At 43.7% G+C, this 12,535-nt stretch overlaps 1 protein-coding gene across 1 annotated transcript; it reads left to right on the top strand.

Moving 5' to 3' along the window:
- Positions 1-4,983: 4,983 nt before the first annotated feature.
- Positions 4,984-12,527, top strand: LOC136465552 (uncharacterized). The gene is made up of 2 exons (XM_066464236.1): positions 4,984-5,670; positions 12,366-12,527. The coding sequence occupies exons 1-2, from the start codon at positions 4,984-4,986 to the stop codon at positions 12,525-12,527; spliced, it is 849 nt and encodes a 282-aa protein (XP_066320333.1).
- The last annotated feature ends 8 nt before the right edge of the window (positions 12,528-12,535 follow it).

Genomic DNA, 12,535 nt, shown 5'->3' with positions numbered 1-12,535 from the left:
CTGATTTTCCTTGACTAGACAGGTTCATATCGGATACTTACAGCAGAAGGGTTGGTTACTTGGATAAGGTCATCCTAACAGTTAGGGACCTTGGAGCATGAGTAGTTGGGCACCAAAGCATAGAGATGCTACCCAACAACAAGAGTCAAATGTGATATGATTAGCAACGAGTTGCTTACCAATCTACCATGTCTTTCTAGCGGTGATGCTAAAGCTCACAAGTAGACTTGTTAGTTGTGGCTCTTGAATCACTAAATTTCAAGAGAGGGATATTGATTTTAGTGGGAGTAGATTCTATTAAAGGTTTAATATTGTTTACTCTATCTTGGATACATTGTCTTAGTATTTTACATTACTTTTGCTGTAGATAAATGGCACCTAGCAATCAACCATTTACTTTGCGTTCAATTCTTGAAAAAGATAAGTTGAATGGAACAAACTATGTGGATTGGATCCGCATCCTAAGAATTGTTCTCAGGGCTGAGAAAAAGGAAGTGGTTTCGCTGAAATTAGATTTGCGAAAAACGGCCGGGAAGATGGTGTTTTCGACGTTTTAAGATTAGACGTCGGAATCGGTTAACTCTGTTTTGCAGGAATTTGTGACTGGTATAGCCCTTATGTGTATGTGATGCATGTATGTAATTAATTCACAGCTTGCATGTCGTGAGTATGACAATATGGCTGGAGCTACTAAGATATTGTCAAATTGATGTAATGGCCTGCGTGCCAAACTGTGATGATCCTATCCGTGACTATGTAATCTTGTTCACTGCCTTGCGTTAGTGATAGCTAGTCTTGGTGGACTCATCACTGAAGGATGGCATACATGGATCATGGAGATGGAGATCATCATGACGAATAGTTCAAAGGAGATGGAGATCCCCAAAGGAACATTGGGCTATACCATGTCATATCTGTGTTAATGCCGTTCTTACTATGTTCTACTTTCACGTGCGATAATGTTTTTGTCTACATGCGATGGTGAAGTAGAACGATCCCTCGGCAATGTTTAAGTTAAAATGCTTCCCCAAACCTTGCACTGTCATGTGTCTTGTACAATCGGTGGTGGGTCTATGAAATTACGGTGCCACAGATTTTCCTTGACTAGATAGGTTTGTATCGGATACTTACAGCAGAAGGGTTGGTTACTTGGACAAGGTCATCCTAACGGTTGGGGACCTTAGAGCATGAGTAGTTGGGCGCCAAAGCATAGAGATGCTACCCAACAACAAGAGTCATATGTGATATGATTAACAAAGAATTGCTTACCAATCTACCATGTCTTTCTAGCGGTGATGCTAAAGCTCACTAGTAGACTTGTTAGTTGTGGCTCTTGAATCACTAAATTTCAAGAGAGGGATATTGATTTTAGTGGGAGTAGATTCTATTAAAGGTTTAATATTGTTTACTCTATCTTGGATACATTGTCTTAGTATTTTGCATTACTTTTGTTGTAGATAAATGGCACCTAGCAATCAACCATTTACTTTGCGTTCAATTCTTGAGAAAGATAAGCTGAATGGAACAAACTATGCGGATTGGATCCACAACCTAAGAATTGTTCTCAGGGCTGAGAAAAAGGAAGCGGTTTCGCTGAAATTAGATGTGCGAAAAATGGCCAGGAAGATGGTGTTTTCGGCGTTTTAAGATTAGACGTCGAAATCGGTTAACTCTATTTTGCAGGAATTCATGACTGGTATAGCCCTTATGTGTATGTGATGCATGCATGTAATTAATTCATGGCTTGCATGTCGTGAGTATGACAATATGGCTGGAGCCACTAAGATATTGTCAAATTGATGTAATGGTCTGCATGCCAAACTGTGATGATCCTATCCACGACTATGTAATCTTCTTCACTGCCTTGTGTTAGTGATAGCTAGTCTTGGTGGACTCATCACTGAAGGATGGCATACATGGATCATGGAGATGGAGATCATCATGAGGAATAGTTCGATGGAGATGGAGATCCCCAAAGGAACATTGGGATATACCATGTCATATCTGTGTTAATGCCATTCTTACTGTGTTCTACTTTCACGTGCGATAATGTTTTTTGTCTACATGCGATGGTGAAGTAGAACGATCCCTCGACATTGTGTTAAGTTAAAATGCTTCCCCAAACCTTGCATTGTCATGTGTCTTGTACAATCGGTGGTGGGTCTATGAAATTAGGGTGCCACTGATTTTCCTTGACTAGACAGGTTCGTATCGGATACTTACAGCAGAAGGGTTGGTTACTTGGACAAGGTCATCCTAACGGTTAGGGACCTTCGAGCATGAGTAGTTGGGCACCAAAGCATAGAGATGCTACCCAACAACAAGAGTCATATGTGATATGATTAGCAAAGAGTTACTTACCAATCTACCACGTCTTCTAGTGATGATGCTAAAGCTCACTGGTAGACTTGTTAGTTGTGGGTCTTGAATCACTAAATTTCAAGAGAGGGATATTGATTTTAGTGGGAGTAGATTCTATTAAAGGTTTAATATTGTTTACTCTATCTTGGATACATTGTCTTAGTATTTTGCATTACTTTTGTTGTAGATAAATGGCACCTAGCAATCAACCATTTACTTTGCGTTCAATTCTTAAGAAAGATAAGCTGAATGGAACCAACTATGTGGATTGGATCCGCAACCTGAGAATTGTTCTTAGGGCTGAGAAAAAGGAAGGGGTTTCGCTGAAATTAGATTTGCGAAAAACGGCTGGGCAGATGGTGTTTTTGGCGTTTTAAGATAAGACGTCAGAATCGGTTAACTCTGTTTTGCAGGAATTTGTGACTGGTATAGCCCTTATGTGTATGTGATGCATGTATGTAATTAATTCATGGCTTGCATGTCGTGAGTATGACAATATGGCTGGAGCCACTAAGATATTATCAAATTGATGTAATGGCCTGCGTGCCAAACTGTGATGATCCTATCCGCGACTATGTAATCTTCTTCACTGCCTTGCGTTAGTGATAGCTAGTCTTGGTGGACTCATCACTGAAGGATGGCATACATGGATCATGGAGATGGAGATCATCATGAGGAACAGTTCGATGGAGATGGAGATCCCCAAAGGAACATTGGGCTATACCATGTCATATCTGTGTTAATGCCGTTCTTACTATGTTCTACTTTCACGTGCCATAATGTTTTTTGTCTACATGCGATGGTGAAGTAGAACGATCCCTCGGCAATGTTTAAGTTAAATTGCTTCCCCAAACCTTGCACTGTCATGTGTCTTGTACAATCAGTGGTGGGTCTATGAAATTAGGATGCCACTGATTTTCCTTGACTAGACAGGTTCGTATCGGATACTTACAGCAGAAGGGTTGGTTACTTGGACAAGGTCATCCTAACGGTTAGGGACCTTGGAGCATGAGTAGTTGGGCACCAAAGCATAGAGATGCTACCCAACAACAAGAGTCATATGTGATATGATTAGCAAAGAGTTGCTTACCAATCTACCATGTCTTCTAGCGGTGATGCTAAAGCTCACTAGTAGACTTGTTAGTTGTGGGTCTTGAATCACTAAATTTTAGGAGAGGGATATTGATTTTAGTGGGAGTAGATTCTATTAAAGGTTTAATATTGTTTACTCTATCTTGGATACATTGTCTTAGTATTTTGCATTACTTTTGTTGTAGATAAATGGCACCTAGCAATCAACCATTTACTTTGTGTTCAATTCTTGAGAAAGATAACCTGAATGGAACAAACTATGCGGATTGGATCCACAACCTGAGAATTGTTCTCAGGGCTGAGAATTGTTCTCAGGGCTGAGAAAAAGGAAGCGGTTTCGCTGAAATTAGATTTGCGAAAAATGGCCGGGAAGATGGTGTTTTCGGTGTTATAAGATTAGACGTCGGAATCGATTAACTCTGTTTTGCAGGAATTTGTGACTGGTATAGCCCTTATGTGTATGTGATGCATGTATGTAATTAATTCAAGGCTTGCATGTCGTGAGTATGACAATATGGCTGGAGCCACTAAGATATTGTCAAATTGATGTAATGGCCTGCATGCCAAACTGTGATGATCCTATCCGCGACTATGTAATCTTCTTCACTGCCTTGCGTTAGTGATAGCTAGTCTTGGTGGACTCATCACTGAAGGATGGCATACATGGATCATGGAGATGGTGATCATCATGAGGAACAGTTCGATGGAGATGGAGATCCCCAAAGGAACATTGGGCTATACCATGTCATATCTATGTTAATGTCGTTCTTACTATGTTCTACTTTCACGTGCGATAATGTTTTTTTGTCTACATGTGATGGTGAAGTAGAATGATCCCTCGGCAATGTTTAAGTTAAAATGCTTCTCCAAACCTTGCACTGTCATGTGTCTTGTACAATCGGTGGTGGGTCTATGAAATTAGGGTGCCACTGATTTTCCTTGACTAGACAGGTTCGTATCGGATACTTACAGCAGAAGTGTTGGTTACTTGGACAAGGTCATCCTAACGGTTAGGGACCTTGGAGCATGAGTAGTTAGGCACCAAAGCATAGAGATTCTACCCAACAACAAGAGTCATATGTGATATGATTAGCAAAGAGTTGCTTACCAATCTACCATGTCTTCTAGTGGTGATGCTAAAGCTCACTAGTAGACTTGTTAGTTGTGGGTCTTGAATCACTAAATTTCAAGAGAGGGATATTGATTTTAGTGGGAGTAGATTCTATTAAAGGTTTAATATTATTTACTCTATCTTGGATACATTGTCTTAGTATTTTGCATTACTTTTGTTGTAGATAAATGGCACCTAGCAATCAACCATTTACTTTGCGTTCAATTCTTGAGAAAGATAAACTGAATGGAACAAACTGTGCGGATTGGATCCACAACCTGAGAATTGTTCTCAGGGCTGAGAAAAAGGAAGAAATTCTAGACACCCCATTACTAGATGAGCCTGCTGATAATGCACCAGCTACAGAGAAAAACGCTTACAAGAAAGCATGTGATGCTGATTTTGAAGTGAGTTGCCTTATGCTTGCTTGTATGGAACCAGAACTGCAGTTGCAGTTTGACAATAACCATGCAGTGCACAATATGATCATGGCGCTCAATGATATGTTCCAAACTCAGGCTAGGACTAAAAGGTTCAATGTCTCAAAGGCTTTTGCTGAAACCAAGCTAGCAGAGGGCGTAGTAGTTGGGCCACATGTGATCAAAATGGTTGGTTACACTCAGAGGTTGGAGAAGTTGGGCTTCCCAATTAGCCCTGAATTAGCTGCTGATTTTATTCTCGCGTCTCTTCCGCCAAGCTATGGAAATTTCGTCACGAACGACCATATGCATGGGGCGGAGAAGGGCTTGAATGAACTATGTGGCATGCTTAAAATAGCAGAGGCTGATATCAAGAAAGGTGCTGGCAGTAGCCATGTGATGGCGGTCCAAAACAAGCCTAAGTTTAAGAAGAATGGCAATTCTTGGAAGAAGAAAAAGGGCAAGGCTAAAGATGAGATCTCTAAGCCAAACCCACCTGCGCCCAAGGCTGGACCACCTACTAATGCTGAGTGCTTTCATTGTCATGGGAAAGGTCACTGGAAGAGGAACTGCAAGCTGTACCTAGAATCCATAACGGATCGTGGCAGTAAAGGTACTCCTGCAGCTTGTACACTTGTTGTTTATGTTACAGACATTTTCCTTGCTAATTCTTATATTAATTCTTGGGTATTTGATACTGGATCGGTTGCTCATATTTGCAATATGATGCAGGGAATGATAAGAAGTAGAAGCATAGAAAAGGGAGAAGTTGATTTCCGCATGGGCAATAATGCAAGAGTTGCTGCGTTGAACGTCGGGACGATGCAACTCCACCTCCCATCAGGTTTTATTATGGAGTTGAATAATTGTTATTTTATTCCTAGTTTAAGTCAAAACATTGTGTCACCTTCATGTTTGATGAGGGATGGTTATTCATTTGCGAGTAAAGACAATGGTTGTGTGATCTCTAAAAATAACATGTTTGTGGCTTCTGCATCCATTGTGAATGGGTTATTTATTTTAAATCTTGAAGATGCTCTTGTCTATAATATAAATGCTAAAAGGCCTCGGCTTAATGAGTTAAGTCCTACCTATATGTGGCATTGTCGTTTAGGTCATATAAGTGAGAATCGCATGAAGAGGCTCCATTCTGATGGGCTTTTAACTTCGTTTGATTTTGAATCATACGAGACATGTGAGGCTTGCCTACTGGGCAAGATGACCAAGATGCCTTTCATAGGTTTTCCTGAGAGGGCGGCAGACTTGCTAGAACTCATACATACTGATGTGTGTGGACCAATGAGTATGACAGCAAGAGGCGGATTCCAATACTTCATAACCTTCACTGATGACTTTAGTAGATATGGCTATGTCTACTTAATGAAACATAAGTCTGAGACATTTGAAAAGTTCAAGGAGTTTTAGAGTGAAGTAGAGAATCAACGTGGCAAGAAAATTAAGGCTTTGCGATCTGATCGTGGAGGCGAATATTTGAGCCACGAGTTTAGCAATCATCTAAAGAGTTGCAGAATTGTTCCACAGCTTACGCCACCTAGAACGCCTCAGAGAAATGGTGTGTCTGAGCGACATAATTGGACTTTTTTGGACATGGTTCGGTCTATGATGAGCCAGTCAGACCTACCATTATCATTTTGGGGATACGCTCTAGAAATAGCCGCTTTCACATTGAATAGGGTACCATCTAAGTCAGTAGTTAAGACACCACATGAGATGTGGACTGGTAAGAGTCCCAGTTTGTCTTTTCTGAAAATTTGGGGTTGTGAAGTTTATGTCAAATGACTTATGATAGATAAACTAACACCCAAATCAGACAAATGCTTTTTCATGGGATATCCGAAGGAAACTTTAGGGTATTACTTCTACAACCGATTAGAGGGCAAAGTGTTTGTTGCTCAGAACGGTGTTTTCTTAGAGAAAGAGTTTCTCAAAAGAGAGAAAAGTGGACAGAAGGTGTATCTTGAAGAAGTTCAAGATGAGCCAGTTGGGAAGGACTCTACGAGTGATGCTAATGTAGCAGAACAAGTTGAGATACCCGTGGTAATAGAAACACCGCCACAACCACGAAGGTCAGCAAGAATCCATGAGTTGCATGGGGATTTGTTATTGTTAGACGATGACGAACCTGCGACTTATGTGGAAGCAATGATGGACCTAGATTCCGAGAAATGGCAAAGTGCCATGAGATCCGAGATAGATTCCATGGGAAACAATCAAGTTTGGAACTTGGTTGACCCGCCTAATGGGGTTAGACCCATAGAGTGCAAATGGATCTATAAAAGAAAAAGGATATGGATGGAAACGTTCACATCTATAAAGCTCGACTTGTTGCAAAGGGTTTTCGACAAGTTCAAGGAATTGACTACGATGAGACTTTCTCGCCGGTAGCGATGCTTAAATCTATCTGTATCATTCTAGCAATAGCTGCTTATTTCGATTATGAGATATGGCAGATGGATGTTAAAACAGCCTTTCTAAATGGGAATTTGGATGAGGATGTGTATATGATATAGCCCGAAGGTTTTGTTGATCCAAACAATGCTAAAAAATTTGCAAGCTTCAAAAATCCATTTATGGGTTAAAGCAAGCATCTCGGAGTTGGAACATTCATTTTGATGAAGTGGTCAAAGGGTTTGGCTTCCATCAGAATGAAGAAGAACCCTGTGTTTACAAGAAGGAAAGTGGGAGCGCTGTTGTATTTCTGATCTTGTATGTGGATGACATATTATTGATTGGGAATGACATTCCTATGTTGCAATCCGTAAAGACTTCACTGAATAATAATTTTTCTATGAAGGATTTAGGAGAAGCAGCATACATTTTGGGCATCAAGATCTATAGAGATAGATCGAAGAGGCTTATAGGATTAAGCCAAGATACGTACATTGACAAGGTGTTGAAACGATTCAACATGGAATAGTCTAAGAAAGGGTTCTTGCCTATGTCACATGGTATGCGCTTTAGCAATAAATAGTGTCCTTTGACAGCTAATGAGCGGAAGCGCATGAGTAAGGTTCCATATGCCTCGACAGTTGGTTCCATTATGTACGCCATGATATGTACTCGCCCAGATGTCTCATATGCTCTAAGTGTTGTGAGCAGGTACTAAGCTGATCGAGGAGAGAGTCACTGGACACTTGTTAAAAACATTCTTAAGTACTTGAGAAGGACTAAAGATGTGTTCCTAATCTATGGAGGTGAGGAGCTCATTGTAAATGGTTACACCGATCCTAGCTTCCAAACTGACACGGATGATTCACAGTCTCAATCAGGCTTTGTGTTCACAATAAATGGTGGTGCTGTAAGTTGGAAAATTCCAAGCAGGAGACGGTGACCAATTCTACAACAGAGGTCGAGTACATTGCAGCTTCTAGAGCTGTGAAGGAAGGTGTTTGGATGAGGAGGTTCCTCATTGAACTTGGTGTGTTTCCAAATGCGTCCAGCCCATTGAATCTACATTGTGACAACAATGGGGCAATTGCGTAGGCTAAGGAGCCAAGGAATCACCAGAAGAGCAAACATGTAATGCGGAAATTTCACCTCATTCAAGAGTTCGTTAGACAAGATGAGATCAAGATGTGCAAGATACACACATATTTGAATGTTGCAGATCCTATAACAAAGGCTCTTCAATAGCCTAAGCATGAGGCACACATAAGAGCTATGGGTATTAGATATCTTCGAGATTAATTCTAGTGCAAGTGGGAGATTGTTGGGAGTATGCCCTAGAGATAATCATAGAGATGATTATATTGCCTTGTATCCATGATATATTATGAGTTCATTGAATTTCTATTATAGACAACCTATATCGATTAGCAATTATGTGAATTGTTTGTGAAACTCTTTTACTTGAATGGTTATTCTAATGTTGTCCCTGGTCAGAGTTTGTGTGAGGACACACATGAATAATGGATCAGCACATTATTAGTTGATGACTATGTTTCACAAGTCATAGACATGGAGATGTCAAACTAATAATGTGGGCACATGTATGACATGGGGTTGGACTGACCCAACGTGAGATGTCGTTATTATCTCTATTCACATCATGTACATTATGTCCTTAGACCTAAGATTGTTGTATGTATTCAAGATGTAAAACAACCTACTCAGGGACTATCAAATGCTACTCCATAATAGGGTAGTTATAAAGGTGGTTTTCGGGTTTGTCGGGAAACATGCTATGAGACATAGACAATCAAGATGGAATTTGCCCCTCTCTATATGAGAGAGATATCACTGGATCACTCTAATGATTAGATCAAGAAATGCATGGCCGTGCTTGGGTTAAGTGTTAACCTATGAGTTGGACCAAATATCGTGAGGCAAGGGAATAACAAGTATGTGGTTTTGTGGTGGTTCGTCTGATATGATCTTTGCATACACATAGGAATTGACATGCCTTGCTAGAGGCCGCTATCAACTAATGGCCGAGTAGGAGTACTCGGGCCATGTCTATGTGTGTGTGAACCCATAGGGTCGCACGCTTAAGGGGCTGGAAGCCTATTTTAGATTGGATCCGAATTAGACAAGGCTTAGGGTTACTAATGGGCCTCCAACTCGGGAGCTCATTAGGGACACCTATAAATATGTGGGGTGGGCAACGGGGCTAAGCAATCCACGCCTTTTGGCAGCCACCGCCGCTCATCCTACGCCCGCGCCTGCTGCTCCTTGTGGACCTAGTAGTCTGGAGGCGCAACGCTTCCTCCCTATACGTGTGGATACCTCGGAGGTGCTGCATCTAGAGCACAAGGATGAACCGCATGAAGGGGATAGACGGATGGACGACCTTGCAACTGCATGGCACTGCTATGACATGTTTGACTACATTGAGTCACTTTCGCTGCACCTGCACGTCTAGTGGTAATCCCGTGATCTATAACTAGCAGTAGATCCTGGTTTATGAGGCCAAAATTTTTGTTTTCCAGCTAGCGTAGCATCCTCATAACCCTTCACTACCATGTCGAGGCCCCAGACCACGAACGGCCAGGTGATGGGGATGGTTTGGAGCTCTTGTGCCGGCAAATGTGTTTGCCGAGCGTAGAACGGGCATCCTTCACACCTGTGGATGACCTTCTCCGCATCTCGTAGCGCGGTTGGCCAGTAAAAACCTTAACAGAAGGCTTTTCTGACCAGCGACTTTGGGGCCGCATGATGCCCATAAATGCCAGCATGGACCTCGAGGAGGAGCTACCTTCCTTGGTCGGTGGGGATACACCTCATGAGTACTCCTGATGGGCTCCGTTTGTAGAGCTCATTACCGAGCACGACGAAGGTCTTTGCGCGTCGAGCGATCCATCGGGCTTCATCCCTTTTGGGTGGGAGAACCTCATCGAGGAGGTAGACGAGTAGCGGTACTCGCTAGTCGGTTTGATCGAGTGTCAATATGGCGATGTTCGCGGGTGACGTAGAGGTACTAGGGTCGAGGTCCCCGGGCGCTGGCTGGGAGTCGGGGCTAGAGCCCTCGAGTGCCGGTGAGGCATCGGGGTGTGTCTGGGTTAGACCTCCTAGGATGCGGATGGACGGCTCATGGATGTCATTGATGAAGACCCCGCTTGGGGATGGATCCTGCCTGGCGGCCAGTTTTGTGAGGAAATCGGCGGCATCATTGTCCCTTCAGGGGATGTGATGCAGTTCGATCCCCTAGAATTTGTCCTTGAGCCTGCACACCTCTTGGCAGTATGCTATCATGAGGGGGCTTTTGCAAGAGGACTCCTTCATGACCTGATCAATGACTAGTTCTGAGTCACCGTGGACGTAGAGTCGCGTAGCTCTGAGCTCGACGGTGATGCAGAGCCCATTTTTAAGGGCCTCGTATTCCGCGGCATTGTTTGAAGCTGAGAAGTGGAGGCGGATGGCATAGCGGAGCCTACTCCCATCCGGGGAGATCAGAACCACTCTAGCTCCCGAGCCGGGTGCCATTACGAACCCATCAAAGTACATTGTCTAGTACTCGTGGGTGGCGTCCGGGGTCGGCAGCTGGACCTCCATCCATTCGGTGACAAAGTCCACGAGAGCCTGAGACTTAATAGCGGTGCGGGGGCTATATCTGATGTCTTGGCTCATGAGCTCAAGTGCCCACTTGGAGATTCATCCTGCGGCATCATGGTTGCGGATGATGTCTCTAAGCGGGTATGAAGTGATGACTATGACTTCGTGGTTGGTGAAGTAGTGTAGGAGCTTCCTGGTGACCATTAGTATGGCATATAGGAGTTTCTGCACCTGAGGGTACCAAACCTTGGGGTCGGTAAGTACTTCTCTGATGAAGTATACGGGTCACTGTACCTTGAGCTGGTGTCCCAGTTCCTCCCTCTCGACGACTAGGGCAGCGCTAACCACGTGGTTACTTGCCGCGACGTAAAGGAGGAGGGGTTCTCCCTGTTTGGGAGCGACGAGGATTAGGGCCGATGTCAGGGACATTTTGAGGCTTTCGAGAGCCTGCTGGGCTTCCTCAGTCCAGACAAAGGCGTCCATCTTTTTGAGGAGCTTGTAGAGTGGCATCCCTCTTTAGCCGAGTCAGGAGATGAAGCGGCTTAGGGCAGCTAGGCCGCCAGTGAGCCTCTGCATGCCCTTGACATTGCGTATGGGACCCATGTTGGAGATGGCTGCAATTTTCTTGGGGTTGGCCTCGATGCCGCGCTCGGATACTTCGGAACCCCGAAAACACATTTTTCAGGATTCAGCTTGATGTTGAACCTTCAGAGGTTCGCGAACGTTGTGGCTAAGTTTGCGATTAGATCGCACGCTCGAGCCATTTTGACCACTATGTCATCAACATAGACGGCGATTGTTGGTTTTGGTCGTTTGGCCTGATCAGGCTGATCGGGCGGGTCGATTTGGTCGGCGAAGCATTGCTGCATGCACCTTTGGTAGGTGGCGCTAGTGTTCTTCAAGCCGAAAGGCATGGTTACATAATAGTATGAACCATACAGGGTGATGAACGAGGTTGCGAGTTGATCGGACTCTTTCATCATGATCTGGTGATAGCCTGAGTAGGCGTCTAGAAAGGAGAGGATTTCGCAACCCGAAGTGGAGTTGATTATCTGGTCTATGCACAGCAAGGGAAAGTGATCCTTTGGACACACCTTATTAAGTCCGGTATAATCAACGCACATTCTCCATTTCTCGGTCTTTTTTCTGACAGGATGGGATTGGTGAGCCAGTCGGAGTGAAAAACCTCCTTGATGAATCTGGCTACCAAAAGTTTGGCGATCTCTTCGCCTCTCGTCATTGAAACGATGAAGGCGTTGCTTGGTGGGCTTTGAGCCTAGGATAAGGCGTAGTGCATGCTCGGCGGCCTCCCATGGTATCCCCAGCATGTCAAAAGACTACCATGTGAAGACATCGCGATTGTCGTGCAGGAAGTCGATGAGCTCGCATTCCTACTGAGCTGGGAGCTGGGTCCTGATTCATACCGTCTTGGCTGGATCGGCGGGGTCGACGCCCACCGCCTTGGTTTCCTCGAGCGGGCGGAAGGCCATCAAGGAGGTTGGTTTGTTGTAGTCTGGGACCGCTGGGGTTGATGACTCCC

Source organism: Miscanthus floridulus, chromosome 7 (genome assembly GCF_019320115.1).
Source record: "Miscanthus floridulus cultivar M001 chromosome 7, ASM1932011v1, whole genome shotgun sequence".
NCBI classification, from domain to species: Eukaryota; Viridiplantae; Streptophyta; class Magnoliopsida; order Poales; family Poaceae; genus Miscanthus; species Miscanthus floridulus.
The sequence above is the reverse complement of the archived record's forward strand: the minus strand, read 5'-3'. Positions and strand labels throughout refer to the sequence as shown.

Excerpts from the sequence above, each read along its gene's own strand:
- LOC136465552 (XM_066464236.1), top strand. The coding sequence starts at position 4,984 with ATGCTTGCTTGTATGGAACCAGAACTGCAGTTGCAGTTTGACAATAAC. Across the intron at positions 5,671-12,365 it reads ATTCTTATATTAATTCTTGG|GAAGTCGATGAGCTCGCATT; the intron begins GTATTTGATACT and ends ATTGTCGTGCAG.